Consider the following 14,030-nt stretch of genomic DNA (forward strand, 5'->3'; position numbering starts at 1 on the left):
AAACACATTCTTCCCACACGTCAGCTGCCTGGGGACATTTGTATTGTCGGCTCGATAATGACTATAGGACTAAAAACATGAACGGTTACACGGAAACATTCCTGTTCTCTATCCTTCCCCACGCCGTGCTCCATAGGGAAGACCGTTCACTGACTGAGAGTAGGCATCGAGGTACTCCTTTCTCTCTGTCAATTTCATTGTTGTCTCTGCTGATTGGTCATTTTGAATTGCCCGCCGCGTGTGGAGCTTGGAGGTGGGCGAGCGATTCTGGCCCCACCCACTAGGGCTATGAAATGTTTGGCGCGCGCGAGTCTGGGACAACAACAGAGGAGGAAAGAAGGAAGCTTCGCGGAGGGAGTGTGAGACGATATCTTGAGCTCTAGGACTGTAGCATGGAGGAGGAGGGGAGTTTCGCGTGCCAGGTGAGACACGGCGGGGGAAGTAGTTGCAACATGCATTGAAACCAAGAAGTTCTACGCCCCGTTTAACACTTTCTAGAGACAGTATCTATGATCGCGTAGTCTATGAGCGCATACACGCGGAGATAGCGCTATGGAACCCAGCGTGCGCCGCAGTGAAAATTCAGATCAAGGTCTGACATTAACCCTGCTCCTGTAGCTGCATTTTCGCATATCCTTGTGATGAGCTGGGCATGTAGCGTTCGAAGGCGGTCTCCAAAATATGAATGGTGTTAAGGGGTTACGTTTGTATGAGGATCTAATGCTATTACCTTCCTCTAGTCCTCGGTCTTTAACGCTGCTGCCTTTGTTCAGGGACTTGTAGTGTAACTCTTTTAACCGATGACACCGGCATGCCGGGTGATAGATAGAGTAAAAGCGAGAGCTGTCACACAAGGCGGGTTTCTTGAAAGGCGGGTGTTAGGGGTCGTAAAATGGGCGGTGATGGGATCTCGTAGTTGAGGGAGAGCTCACTCAAGGACTTGCCTTTAGTACTTTTTCTTTCTTTTGCTACTTGCACGTGGAAAGAGGTGACGTATGATACGTTTTGGAGGATGGGGCCTGTAGGTGTATAGGTGGGAGCTATGAAGGACAGGTCGCCATACAGTAGCGTATAAGATATGGGATGTTTGGAGAGGCTGTAGGTTATACGATGTGGAGAACTGCTGGTATGGAAGCTGTTAAATAAGGCAGAGATTGAATATACACACTGGGGAGGAATGCTACTCCAGGTATTGAGGTTGCGCCGATGATTTGCTTGGGCCACAGGCAAATGAAGACCACTCATCAAAACATGGATCCTTACAAATTACTATCCCGAGTACTATTTACTTTCCTGCATACAACATGAGATCTTCCAGTCAAAATCTTCGTAACTCCGCCAAAACCTTTGTGCATCTACTTTCTGTTCTACATCTTTGGACCCTGCTTGATTCACCGTGGTATTTTACCCTTTCTCAGAGATTAAGTGTTCTTTCCTGCTGCTAAAAGTAGTAGTAATTCCTCCATAACCAGGGCTTTAAGTGTAATGAAAATGGGGGACCTATAAAAAGGGCGAGACCTGTATAATTACGTCAATAGATTAAGTTCGTGAACTATAATTCTGTGATGTTCATAGTGTGCCACTCGGCTGGTACTTTGGTGCCTCTGCACTTTTCTATAATTCCATCCAGGTATATAACTGACGTTCACCTAAAACCGCCAGAAATGTTGACTTTGTCAGTTGTTAGTTTAAATGACCAAGCAACAACAATGATTTTGTTGCACATGTTACAGTTCTGAAATTGAGACGGAATCCAACATTAGCGGGGCCTGCGGATGTAGTAAGTGATTATACAGTGTCTCAGTTCACTCCCGTTATGATCTGTTAGACATGTGCCCTTTGTCTCTTCACGCACCTTCCATTTCAATACCTTATACTTCGTCTTTTTCTCGTCAGCATCCCCTTTTTACTCCTCTCCTTCACTCCCCCACCTGCTGTCACATACATCACTCCACTCGCATGTTAAGCGCTGCAGTTATTCTCTTGCGGCGTCCAAATTGATACCTGTGTACCTCCTTCACACCGGATCACAATTGTGATGGAATACGTGATCACTGCAGAGACCAGGGTTGGAAGGCCATGTGTTCAGAACACATTTCTCATCCACTGAGAAACTGATATTGCCTTCAGCCTCGACTCTAGAGGTGAGTCGTGGCCCATTAAGAACACCTGGTGACGGGCTCAATGTATGCACTATACAAGAGTAATATGCCCCATGAAAAAACCCGCACGATCCTGGAAATAGCTACAATCTAGGAGAATGCAAGATTAAGCAAAATGTAAACTGGAGCTAAATCGCTGACATGGATTGCCTCACCATTTTTTACATTCATTCTTGAGAAATCTATCAATGTTCTTGCCAGTAAAGCTGAAGTGGCGCACATAACGTCCAGAAGGGACTAGTTTCAATGTCGGTTTACAATTATTGCCAGGTCGGAGGCCTAGTCGATTTAAATCCACGTTTGTAAGGCTGCCTTTGCTGAGTGGAATTGTATACTTGGACATGTATTGTCTTTGCTACTCGCTTACCTGTAGCGCCACCTCGAACCTCTTGGCTGTCACACGTTTGTCAAGTATTGGCACTGCCAACCCCCCCCCCCCCCCCCCCCCCCCCCGTACTAAGGTCCACGTATTTATTCAGAATGTCAGCTCGAAACCCGTCGACCAACATTAAAAAAAAAAAATAAACCCTTGGGTGAGGTGCGAAGGTTAGGGTGGTGGGTATGGCAACCCTCCAGCTCTGTTAATTTAGATAAACGTTGGGCTATATACGTGGTGACTTAATTCTGGGGGGGTCGTTACCATTGATCTTAATCCTAATTGCTGTCCACTTTAGAAAACCTTCCGTAACTGAGGCAAGGGTGGCGGGGTTTTAAACGTCTTCAGCTCCCTATTTCGACTGCTTGGAGTAGGTGGAGTCCCTAGAATGACCTGAGTTGGAGAAGTGGGTTATTTTCTTCCACAGTGGCTGGGATCAGACGCAGTGTATCGTGCTAGAGTGTGAGTGGAGGTGGTCTCCCGCGGATGCACCACTAGCATCCTGGCCCTTTGATATTCTCTGCCTGGATGCCAAGGAGCATAGTTTGGCGAAGTGTAACAGAGCGCTATTGGGGTGAACGGCGCACGAGAAAACAGTATGACCTTGCAAAGAGGTGTGGCAGTGGGCAAAAACAGTTCATTATGCCCTTAACTGGCACAATGCATGCTAGAAGTGGCAGGATTATGTATTCGAGGTGGATGTGTGAAGTTTAAACTGAGGAAAGGAACATGCATTGGGGTACTCAGCTGGGGCGTGCGTTCCATGTGGGTTGGATATTCTACACTTACTGTGGTTTTTGTTTTGTTTTTTATGTGCGATAGAGGTACTATGGATCTACTCACCTTTCTTCTAAATTTGTTTTCAGGGCTTTTCTGCTGAAGCTTTGACGCTTTATGTATCATCTGTGCTTCCCGGGTGGGAACCTCCTGGTGGTGAAGAGACTGGAGACAACAATCCTGCCTCACTCTTTCCTGTGCCTGAACCAGCAGCCCACACTCTGACCACGCAGCCTCCGTACTTACGGTACAAAACTGAGCTCTGTAGCCGTTACACCGAGAGTGGCACCTGTAGTTATGAAGACCGATGCCAGTTTGCTCATGGCCTCCATGAACTCCGTGTCCCAAGCCAGCACCCGAAGTACAAGACTGAGCTGTGCCGCTCCTTTCACTCCTTGGGCTTCTGCCCCTATGGCCTTCGATGTCTCTTCATCCACAGCCCTGATGAACGTCGACCACCTCGACCCATTCGTCCGCCACACCCTGGCACCAGGAAGCGGGCTGGCCTCTGTCGAATGTTTCAGTCCCAGGGCGGCTGCCCCTATGGCGGTCGTTGCCACTTCACACATGCCACGGAAGAGGATGCCAAGCCACGCAAAACATTATGCCGCACCTTTGAGGCTCTGGGCGTCTGCCCCTATGGCTCTCGTTGCCACTTCTTGCACAAGACCACTGATGACCACGCAGAGTTGCCGTCTCCACTACTGTTGCCGACGCCACCAATAAGTTGCCAAGTGGGCTCATCAGCCACTGATGGCTCCCTGTCACCTGCTTCAGATGAAGTTTCCAGCACATTGGGTACCCCAGAGCTAAGCTGTGGAGGGGCTTCACCCGTATTGAATGATCTCCCTGCCAACAACGCCTTTTCCTTCTCCAGCCTCCTGCTGCCCCTGGCACTCAGGCTGCAGGGCTTGAACTGCTCTCGAGAGCCTGATTCTTCAGTTTGGAGTGAGACTCCCTTTGGAGTGCACTGGGGTGACTTGTCTGTGAAACTGTAGCATGCTTGTCATGCGTCCACTCAAACTTGCAGGGGGTTTGGTGTAGGATAGCCAATCCCCATGCAGCAACTGCATACTGTTTACGTTAACTGACTTGTTTTTGATATCCATTTTAGTTTTTACTGTATTTAATTGCTAAAAAGCACCCGGCTCATTGAAATGATTGTACAGTGTATTTATGGAGACGGAAGTGCTAATTAAAATAAGTTAATTTTTTAATTAATATTTAGAGTTCTAACTGTTCTGGGCGTCTTGCTATGATCCTTTTAGGGTTGCATGTTGTATTATGTCCAGCATGTTTGTGTTGACCACTGACGGTTTAATAATAAAAGGAAAGTAAACACCTTTTGTGTGTCCTGAATTCATAGTCTTCATTGATTTAGCTTACATGGGGAATAGGATATTTTGGTTTAGTAATCAGGCGGGCTGTGATGCAAGAGCCTTTAGCTCGCATGTGAAAAAATAATGCTTAACCTAGTAGCTATAAATTCAATTACTTTCCATTATTTATTCCAGTTATCGGTTGCGATGATTGAAAGTTCAAATATCAGCAACTAACACATACCTATTTATTTTTTAAGGGTATTTTGCAGTGCATATTGAGTTCTTTTTATTTTTATTTAAAAAAAAAAAAAAAAAAAAAAAAAAACTTAGAGAACACAATCTCGCCAAAATGTGTGTCGACTCGTTTAGGCCTCATCAGGACTATCAGGGGGCAACGGAGCCTCTTTATGTTAATATCAATATTGCTCAAGCGCCACTGCGTTCTTTTCAAAATTTGTTATCCAAGGTAACAGAATGCCTCAATACTGGAAAACTCGGTGAGGCACGATTTGTTTGTGCACCGTCCAGGTTGGAACGGTCGCACCAATTCGTGTGCTTACAACGTTGCTGATGCTTGAACTTTCAATCATCGCAACCGAGTGGATTACAATCGCAATCTTGTAGTGGTAACCACCATTAAAGAAACAGTGTTGGGCACAACCCTCTTCTGGCATTTTGCCAGTGTTTAGATTTTGTATAATTTATAAGGATGTCTTAGTTGTAGACAAAATAAATTGTTGTTGTATGTGTAAGTAGGTTATGTTGGTGTTTTGTAAATAAGTGTGTGTGTGTATATATACAATTCACTGATGAGCCACTGCTGGCCTTGTACAAAACTAATTGGAATAAATAATGGAAAGTAATTGATCCATAAGGACAGTATTGAGCACTGGTCTCTAAAAATATTGTTTGAATTTATCCCTACCTGTTGACCGTATTTTTTGTGTTTGGGGTAGTTTAACCCAGGTCAGGTTAGGGTTACAGGGTTCCCTCTTGTCTGTATAACCTAGTAGCTATAGCACACACATGCCTCATGGCTGCAGTTTTGGTGATTGACGTTAAATCGGAAATCCCATTTAGTTGTATGCATAGTCAGTCAATTGAGTTCCTCTGGGTGTCTATTTTTACTCCCTCTTGCGGGGTGCCTAAATACTGTTTAGGGGAACTTTAATTGATGGTTTTTCAACTAGTTTTGCACCATGCCCACTCAAGCCAGAAGGTAAGTATTAATTTTCCCATACAATCTGGGCCCAAACCAGAGTTCTGCTTCACTGGTAAACTCGTAACCACTGATTCAACAGAATGACTTCAGTAATCCAGAATGATGGCATACGTAAGATTTTTCCTCCAGATACTTGGAGCTAAAGTGCCAAACCTGTAGTCTGTGCCTCTACAGTAACTTGGTGATAAATATTGGCGCAAAGCTTGATGTGGTGTCTGAATGGATTGACTGCACTGCAGGGTACATGGCTAATAGAGCCCTGCTCCTCCACCTCCATTTAGCTCTGATTTGGAAAGCTAAATGTTGGTTGTGGTAGAGGATGTATGCAAATTGTTGGGTATTTGCTCACGAGGCAGTGTCTGGTGTTTTGCCTAGGCTTGTCTGGGATATTTCTCATCTATTTAAAATTGACTGATTCTGTAGAGACAGTTCAATTGGTCACTGGTACTTTTAGGAGAGGGTAGGCGACAAGGTTTTCTCTGTTCTTACCAGTCAAGCCCTATAGTGAGGATATGCTACTGAATGGTAGACAGGTTTGTTCTACTACTGTTCCTCAGATGCCAAGCTTACAGTTGATCTGTCGTCGTTCCTGGTTGGGCTCTGAAACAAGGATTGCTTTGCCTTGTGTAGCGTGGACTGCTTTCTGAACCTCCATATTAGTTCTGTAGCGTATGTGAATGCATGTGCAGGTAAAAGGCTACAGAAAAGGCCACCCGTTCCTACCTTTGCTTATACTGCTGGGCTTGCACATGCTGCCGCATACCGTTACTGAACTAATTGGAAAAACGAGCATTTGGCAAAACATGTATAACTATCAGACTGGAGTGGTCTAGTTTTTGTCACAGGCTGTATAGTTGTGACCACGACATTCCATCACCGTTTCCAGTCATGGGCGTTTAACTTACAAATCATAGATATAGGGTTGTTAGTCTGTTTTCCTCAATGGAAGCAAACCAACCCTCCAACACAGTATCTGACTTTCACACGAAATGTGATCTGATGGTGTGGCGGCCACTCAATGATATAAACGCTCTGTAGATTTAGCCAGAGTAAAACCACTTGACAGCCCAAACACTAAGTAGGTCATCGAAAGACTACACAAATAGTAGCTAGACCAATGGTTGGCCATATTTTGCACTCTGTGGGGACATCATCAAACTGACTTGTTTGCAAATGATAGAATGCCAACTATCTCACGCGAAGTTCAGAGGGTGCTTGCAGTGTACAGGCTAATCGGGTTATCTAGCTTCATGCACATGTTTCTGGCAGCCCCAGGACACCGCTAACCTTTCCCTGACTTCTTGCAGTGCAATGTGTCCAAGCCAGTGAATTTGCATAGTCGTGCTGAAAGTACACCACCATCAACGCCAAAGATATTTTAATGGTTACTTTTGTTGCATGGTCATTTAGGGGATAAATACCCTAAACACCATAGGAGTAGTTGAGGACTACAACATGATTATTTGTGCCTACAGGTTGGCTTTTTAGAGGCATTTAAAAAGATGTTTACCCACTAAACATGGTGCCTAAAATGTTACCCAGGTTGCACCCACTGCCTTTTGCATCCAGGCATACCTCACAGTTGGAACATATAATTTTCATTGTCAGGCTATTTGTACAACTCTAATTACCATTATGTTCTCCTTACCGTTTCTTGAAGGCTTCGGAAAGCCATTTGCTAGTGCGTGTTTTGATTGTGGTTAGTCTAGCACTTGCAGTGTTGACTTTTGTGTTTAACAGTAAACATGTTTGATTCCAGAAGATATTTGTGGTGTTTCTGTGGTTGCATGTGATGGTCTTTCTCACCTTTCCTATTTTTTTTGGTCATTAAATCACTGACCGAGCACTGTTTAGCTTGCATATCTTTCCAATGAAATTGCCATTGAATTTGCATAGACCTAGAGTATTACTGAAAAATCTATACTGCACAAATGCTAATGTGTGAATCTGGTTTTAGTGAATATTTGTGCCTCACCAAGTAGCCTTGAAATAAATATATGATCAAATTTGTCTGGAGACGTAGCCTGACATTCTACTTGTCTCCGAAGCACAGTAAACATGACCAGATAAATACAGCATTTGATGGCTTATTTATTGCTTGAACTTTCATGACCCACCAAAAACAAACCTTTTTTGCATGGTACCCGGACTACCTAGGGCATATACATGGTCTCATTGAATGCAACACTTATGGTGCTACCAGAAGTGTGACGAAGAATCATTACTTGCCATTGCTGGCAGAGCACTTTTAAACTGCTCACTTGACTTGGCCACTTAAAGGCCACACATTTCTTTATTAGTTACAAGTCTCCTAAAGACAGGCCAGTAGAAACCCAGCACTGCTTTTACTGTTGCAAGACATTTAGGCCCATTTCCTAGAATGGAGTTAATCTGACAACTCGGCATTGCTAACTTCCAAATGAGACTACTGAATACAGTACTTAAAGGTATCCAACACTTTAAATCAGAAGTGTTCAAGTAGATTTTAGTGTAACCTTTGCACAAATGGCAACTTTTATAAATTGACCAAACACTAGTAGCTGTTTACAGTTGCCTACACACGGGTATCCTCGAGGTGGCCTTCCGCCCTCTTGGGCTTGCTCCCTGTTAAAGCCACAGTGCCATAAAAAGCTTAGAAGATTGCATCAGTGAGGGCCAAGAAGCATGATTGCTGCCGAGGGACAGAATGGTAGACTTAGTTGTGACCCTCAAAAGTTGCACTTAAGTCTGCTGGACTAGGGGAAGTTGTCTGAGTGCAGATTGGTAGCACAGCATGAAGTTACTGCAAGTTCAAGGGGTGCAGCTTGTTTTGTTGTGGCAACTGGCTTTGTGCTAGAATTTGTGGGACATTGGCCTCTGAGACCTAAGATGCCCCACGCGCTGATCGACCAATGGGTGGCTACATGAAGCCCCCCCCTGACACCAGCTCCACATCCTCGAGCATGTTCAGCCTCCTGCATGAGGACCACTTCTATGCTGGCTTGCCCATTGGAACTAGACTTAAACTATGAAGTAACTGTTCAACTAGACCTGGCTGGTCCTTTTAACTTGCTCTCTGTTGGAGTTGGTCCTTCACAAGAGTGCCTTAGTTTGCAAGTTACTTGTTATGGTTAACCCTAAGCAGAAATAGATTACAAAGATTTATTGTATTTAGTGAAAAGCTATAAAAAAAAAAATCCTTAAAAAAAAAAAAAAAATCATATCTTTAGAACCTTCTGAATTTTTGTCTCAAGGTACAAATACAACCTACTTTTATAAATTGGTGTTGGATTTTCTTCTTACTTTGTAGGTTTTTTTTTTTTGGGGGGGCGGGGCATCTGCTGCCCACTTTGTCCTCCAGGGTGGACATTATAAAGTAATGAATTTCCTTTCCCCCCCCCCCCCCTTGTTATAAAACCTGTGATTTCTAATTCAGTCAGTCTGAGGCTGTATCGTGAAAGGCTTACTGACGCAAACCTTGCTCACTGTTTTCAAGCTGTACTAACTGATGTTTGGTTGAAATAATTCGTTTTGCACACTGTAGGCACATAAGAGGTGCCTGGCGTTGTGCTGCACCAGCAAAGCCCAGCATGATACAGTTCCTATCCACCATCTTGACCGTGTTCTTTAGCAAAGCTGTACATTGGTCATATTTTCTTTAGTGAGTTAAATCGGTCTCAAACCTGATTCGTGTGGCAAGCATTCTATACCTACATGTAGCAAGACCATATCCAGAGGCCCTTGTTCTGGTTAAAGCAAAAAAAAAAAATTATATATATATATATATGCACCCCTCTTAATTTACAAAGTAATTGTTTCTTCAAGGAATCCAGCCCTGCCAATCCTCCCTCCCCCCCCCCCCCCCCCCCCCCAAAAAAAAAGATCCTAGACTGCAGCTGTGGCACAGGAGGACCAAGTTGTCTGGCACGGATGACTTAACTTAGGTGGCACACTACTTCACTATTACACTTTGTTAATATTGCCTGGGCAAGGCCTTCACTCGGTGTTTCAATTTTTTTTTTTTTTTAATGAAACAGATCTGCACTAGAGTGCCCTCCCTTCTCTGCTGGGTGCGGAGAGTGACTGTACGGGCCTACACAACGATGTCTGAGGGGTCCAAGTGACTTCCACCCTCCTGACACCTTCTGTGCTGTTGTCTGCACTATGGCGTGTATGTAGAAGCAATGTGTTCTCTTTCCCATGGGGTGTTTCCCCAGGGGGGAAAAAAGGAATATCGCCTGGAGATGGCACTCGCACAAACATGATTTATATACAGGAGCGGCTGCGCAAGTGTCTGCAGCCCCTACTGCAATAAATACCATGACAGCCTGGGGAGTAGGGCAAAAAAAAAAAAAAAGTAAGCACACTTGATGTTGCTCCTCCGGGCACTTTGTGTACTACAGTGAGAGCACTTTATTTTCTCATTCTCACCAACTATGCCCAGGATTCTTGTGTCATGAGGTCCCTGGCCGATTCTGTGGTATGTTTTTTTTTTTTTGTGTGTGTGTGTGTCGCTACCCAATTAGCACGGTCCATCAAACCATATTTACTTGGGCAGATGAACTCCTACTTGGCGTTCTGGGTGGCATACACTAAAGTTCATTCCCCACATCTGGCATCTGTTGCAGTATGCCATAATTGGCACGTGGGTATACAACTATGAATGAAAAGTCTGATAAAGACCAGCCTCGCTCAACTAGTGGATACGAGTCATCAGCTTCACTCTTGAACAATCTGCCCCTTATGAGATACACCCATTCAATAGGCAGAATAAGAGATTCGGTTTAGTTGAAATGGAGGGAAGCCCCACTCGGACAAAGACTACAGTCTTTTTCAAAGTGATCCACTAAATTAACCTGTGCTTAATCCTCTGGTAGCTTGGCACAAACGCAGTCAGGCTTATCTTGGAAGCAGTGTGTCTAGTACTTATGCAGCATCTAAACCTGAATAAAGTGAAAACACAAAACAAGAAAAACCACTCCAGAAAAATAGATCAATAGAACCGGAGATATACATTTTTAAAGATTTGGGTAAAAATGTCAAGCACAAATTGCCACTTGCAGTTATCTGGTTGCCTTAACTGGGCTAAAGTCACAAGTGCAGGCCAATGGAGCTCAGCTCAGATAAAGGTGGTCCCGCTGAAGCTACCTTCTCAAGTCCAGTGCCAAGCATTCTGTTTGTGCAGGAGGGAGCCTTGAGGAGCAAGTTGAGATGCAGACAATTTCTGCTATAGCATGAAGAGCTGGTCATTGCTGGAGCTTTGCATTGGTTGATCGTTGTGGATGGTTACTGTTGATGTGAAGTGCAGGTCACATGTCGGCAGGCAATGTGAAGCACAGATCCTGCTGGAGCTTTGTGTTCATGGTTGTCACAGGGGCCTGCCTCTGTGCTGGAAGAGGTTACTTTACGGCTGCAAGTACTCCAAACTTCAGGAGTTTCCTCTTCTTGAAGTGGAGTTCACATTGATGCCTGCCAAGGGTCCCAGACCTGGAGGGGTCACTTCTTGGATCAGGACTCGCTCAGAGACCAGCAGCAGGTCCATTTGGTTGCAGGGAGGCCTCTGGAACATTGTGTCCTATTAGCTAATTTGGAGGTGAGACAACTGACCCCCTGGAGCCACTCTTGGTAGCCTCGGATCAATTCAAGCTGGTGCAAACTTTCTCCTTCAGACAGTCCTTCTAAATCTTCAGCAGGTCAAATAGTGCTCTGATGAGAGGTTCTGAAGGTCCCACTTTTATTAATGATTCCAGCCTTTGTGTGGGGGGGCCTAACCCCCAAACTGGTTCTGTTCAGTTCTTCTCCTAGTCCTGCATCCAAACGGTCTAGGATGGCAAAAGGTGGGTGTAAGGAAATGCCTCTTTGGCATTGTTACCCCCTGGCTTTTTGCCAAGTTATGATTTGAAAGTGTGCTGGAACCCGGCTAACCAGGCCCCAGCACCAAACTGTACCTTTGTCTCCACAATTGGCACAACTCTGGCACCCAGGTATGTCCCTTGTAACTGGTACCCAGGGCCCTGATGCCAGGGAAGGTCTCTAAGGACTGCAGCATGTCTTATGCCACCCTGGGACCCCTCACTTAGCACATACACACTGCTTGCCAGCTTGTGTGTGCTGGTGGGGAGAAAATGACTAAGTCGACATGGCACTCCCCTCAGTGCCATGCCAACCTCACACTGCCTATGGCATAGATAAGTCACCCCTCTAGCAGGCCTTACAGCCCTAAGGCAGGGTGCACTATACCACAGGTGAGGGCATAGGTGCATGAGCACTATGCCCGTACAGTGTCTAAGCAAAACCTTAGACATTGTAAGTGCAGGGTAGCCATAAGAGTATATGGTCTGGGAGTCTGTCAAATACGAACTCCACAGCACCATAATGACTACACTGAAAACTGAAGTTTGGTATCCAACTTCTCAGCACAATAAATGCACACTGATGCCAGTGTGCACTTTATTGTAAATATACACCCAGAGGGCATCTTAGAGATGCCCCTTGAGTACATAACCGACTCCAGTGTGGGCTGACTAGTTTTTGCCAGCCTGCCACACACCAGACATGTTGCTGGCCACATGGGGAGAGTGCCTTTGTCACGCTGTTGCCAGGAACAAAGCCTGTACTGGGTGGAGGTGCTTCTCACCTCCCCCTGCAGTAACTGTAACACCTGGCGGTGAGCCTCAAAGGCTCACCCCCCCTTTGTTACAGCGCCACAGGGCATCCCAGCTAGTGGAGATGCCTGCCCCTCTGGCCACTGCCCCCACTTTTGGCGGCAAGGCTGGAGGAGATAATGAGAAAAACAAGGAGGAGTCACTCCCCAGTCAGGACAGCCCTAAGGTGGCCTGAGGTGACTCTTACTTTTAGAAATCCTCCATCTTGCAGATGGAGGATTCCCCCAATAGGATTAGGGATGTGACCCCCCGCCCCACAGGGAGGAGACACTAAGAGGGTGTAGCCACCCTCAGGGCCAGTAGCCATTGGCTACTGCCCTCCCAGACCTAAACTCACCCCTAAATTGAGTATTTAGGGGCTCCCAGAACCGAGGAAGATAGATTCCTGCAACCTAAAGAAGGACTGCTGACCTGAAGCCCTGCAGTGAAGACGGGGACGACAACTGATTTGGCTCCAGCCCCACCGGCCTGTCTCCCTACTTCGAAGAAAAACTGCAACAGTGACTCATCCAACAGGGTCCAGCGACCTCTGAAGCCTCAGAGGACTACCCTCCATCTAAAGGACCAAGAAGCTCCCGAGAACAGCGGCCCTGTTCAACAAACTGCAACTTTCTGCAACAAAGACGCAACATTTAAAGACCACACGTTTCCCGCCGGAAGTGTGAGACTTTGCACTCTGCACCCGACGCCCCCAGCTCGACCTGTGGAAAACTAACACTACAGGGAGGACTCCCTGGCGACTGTGAGCCGGTGAGTAGCCAGAGTTGACCCCCCCCCCGAGCCCCCACAGCAACGCATGCAGAGGAAATCCAGAGGCTCCCCCTGACCGCAACTGCCTGCTTCAAGGGATCTGAAGCCTGGAAACCATACTGCACCCACAGCCCCCAGGACCTGAAGGAACCGAAGTCCAGTGCAGGAGCGACCCTCTGCCTAGCCCAGGTGGAGGCTACCCCGAGGAGCCCCCCCTGTGCCTGCCTGCATTGTTGGAGAGACCCCCGGGTCTCCCCACTGATTCCTATTGAAAACCCGACGCCTGTTTGCACTCTGCACCTGGCCGCCCCTGTGCCGCTGAAGGTGTACTTTCTGTGCCTGCTTGTCAGGTCCCCCCACCCCGTGCCCTACAAAACCCCCCTGGTCTGCCCTCCGAAGTCACGGGTACTTACCTGCTGGCAGACTGGAACCGGGGCACCCTTATTTCCATTGAAGCCTATGTGTTTTGGGCACCACTTTGACCTCTGCACCTGACCGGCCCTGAGCTGCTGGTGTGGTAATTTTGGGGTAGCCTTGAACCCCCAACGGTGGGCTACCTTGGACCCAACATTGAACCCTGTGTTTTACTTAGCTGTGAACCTAACATTTACTTACCTCCCCCAGGAACTGTTGATTTTTGCACTCTCCACTTTTAAAATAGCTTATTGCCAAAACTGTACATGCTATTGTGATAATTCAAAGTTCCTAAAGTACCTTTCATTTAAAGTATTGTTTGTAAATCTTCAACCTGTGGTTCTTAAAATAAACTAAGATATT

General features: G+C 46.2%; 1 protein-coding gene across 1 annotated transcript; it reads left to right on the forward strand.

Moving 5' to 3' along the window:
• The first annotated feature begins 268 nt into the window (after window positions 1-268).
• Window positions 269-4,658, forward strand: LOC138259432 (mRNA decay activator protein ZFP36L2-like). The gene is made up of 2 exons (XM_069207177.1): window positions 269-422; window positions 3,405-4,658. Exons 1-2 carry the CDS (start codon window positions 393-395, stop codon window positions 4,311-4,313), a joined length of 939 nt encoding a protein of 312 aa, XP_069063278.1. The 5' UTR covers window positions 269-392; the 3' UTR covers window positions 4,314-4,658.
• The last annotated feature ends 9,372 nt before the right edge of the window (window positions 4,659-14,030 follow it).

This window comes from Pleurodeles waltl, chromosome 9, assembly GCF_031143425.1.
Source record: "Pleurodeles waltl isolate 20211129_DDA chromosome 9, aPleWal1.hap1.20221129, whole genome shotgun sequence".
NCBI lineage: Eukaryota > Metazoa > Chordata > Amphibia > Caudata > Salamandridae > Pleurodeles > Pleurodeles waltl.

What these genes read in the sequence shown, in the direction of transcription:
- LOC138259432 (XM_069207177.1), top strand. Translation starts at nt 393, where the DNA reads ATGGAGGAGGAGGGGAGTTTCGCGTGCCAG. An exon ending in AGGGGAGTTTCGCGTGCCAG is followed by an intron (nt 423 to 3,404) that starts GTGAGACACGGC and finishes ATTTGTTTTCAG; the next exon opens with GGCTTTTCTGCTGAAGCTTT.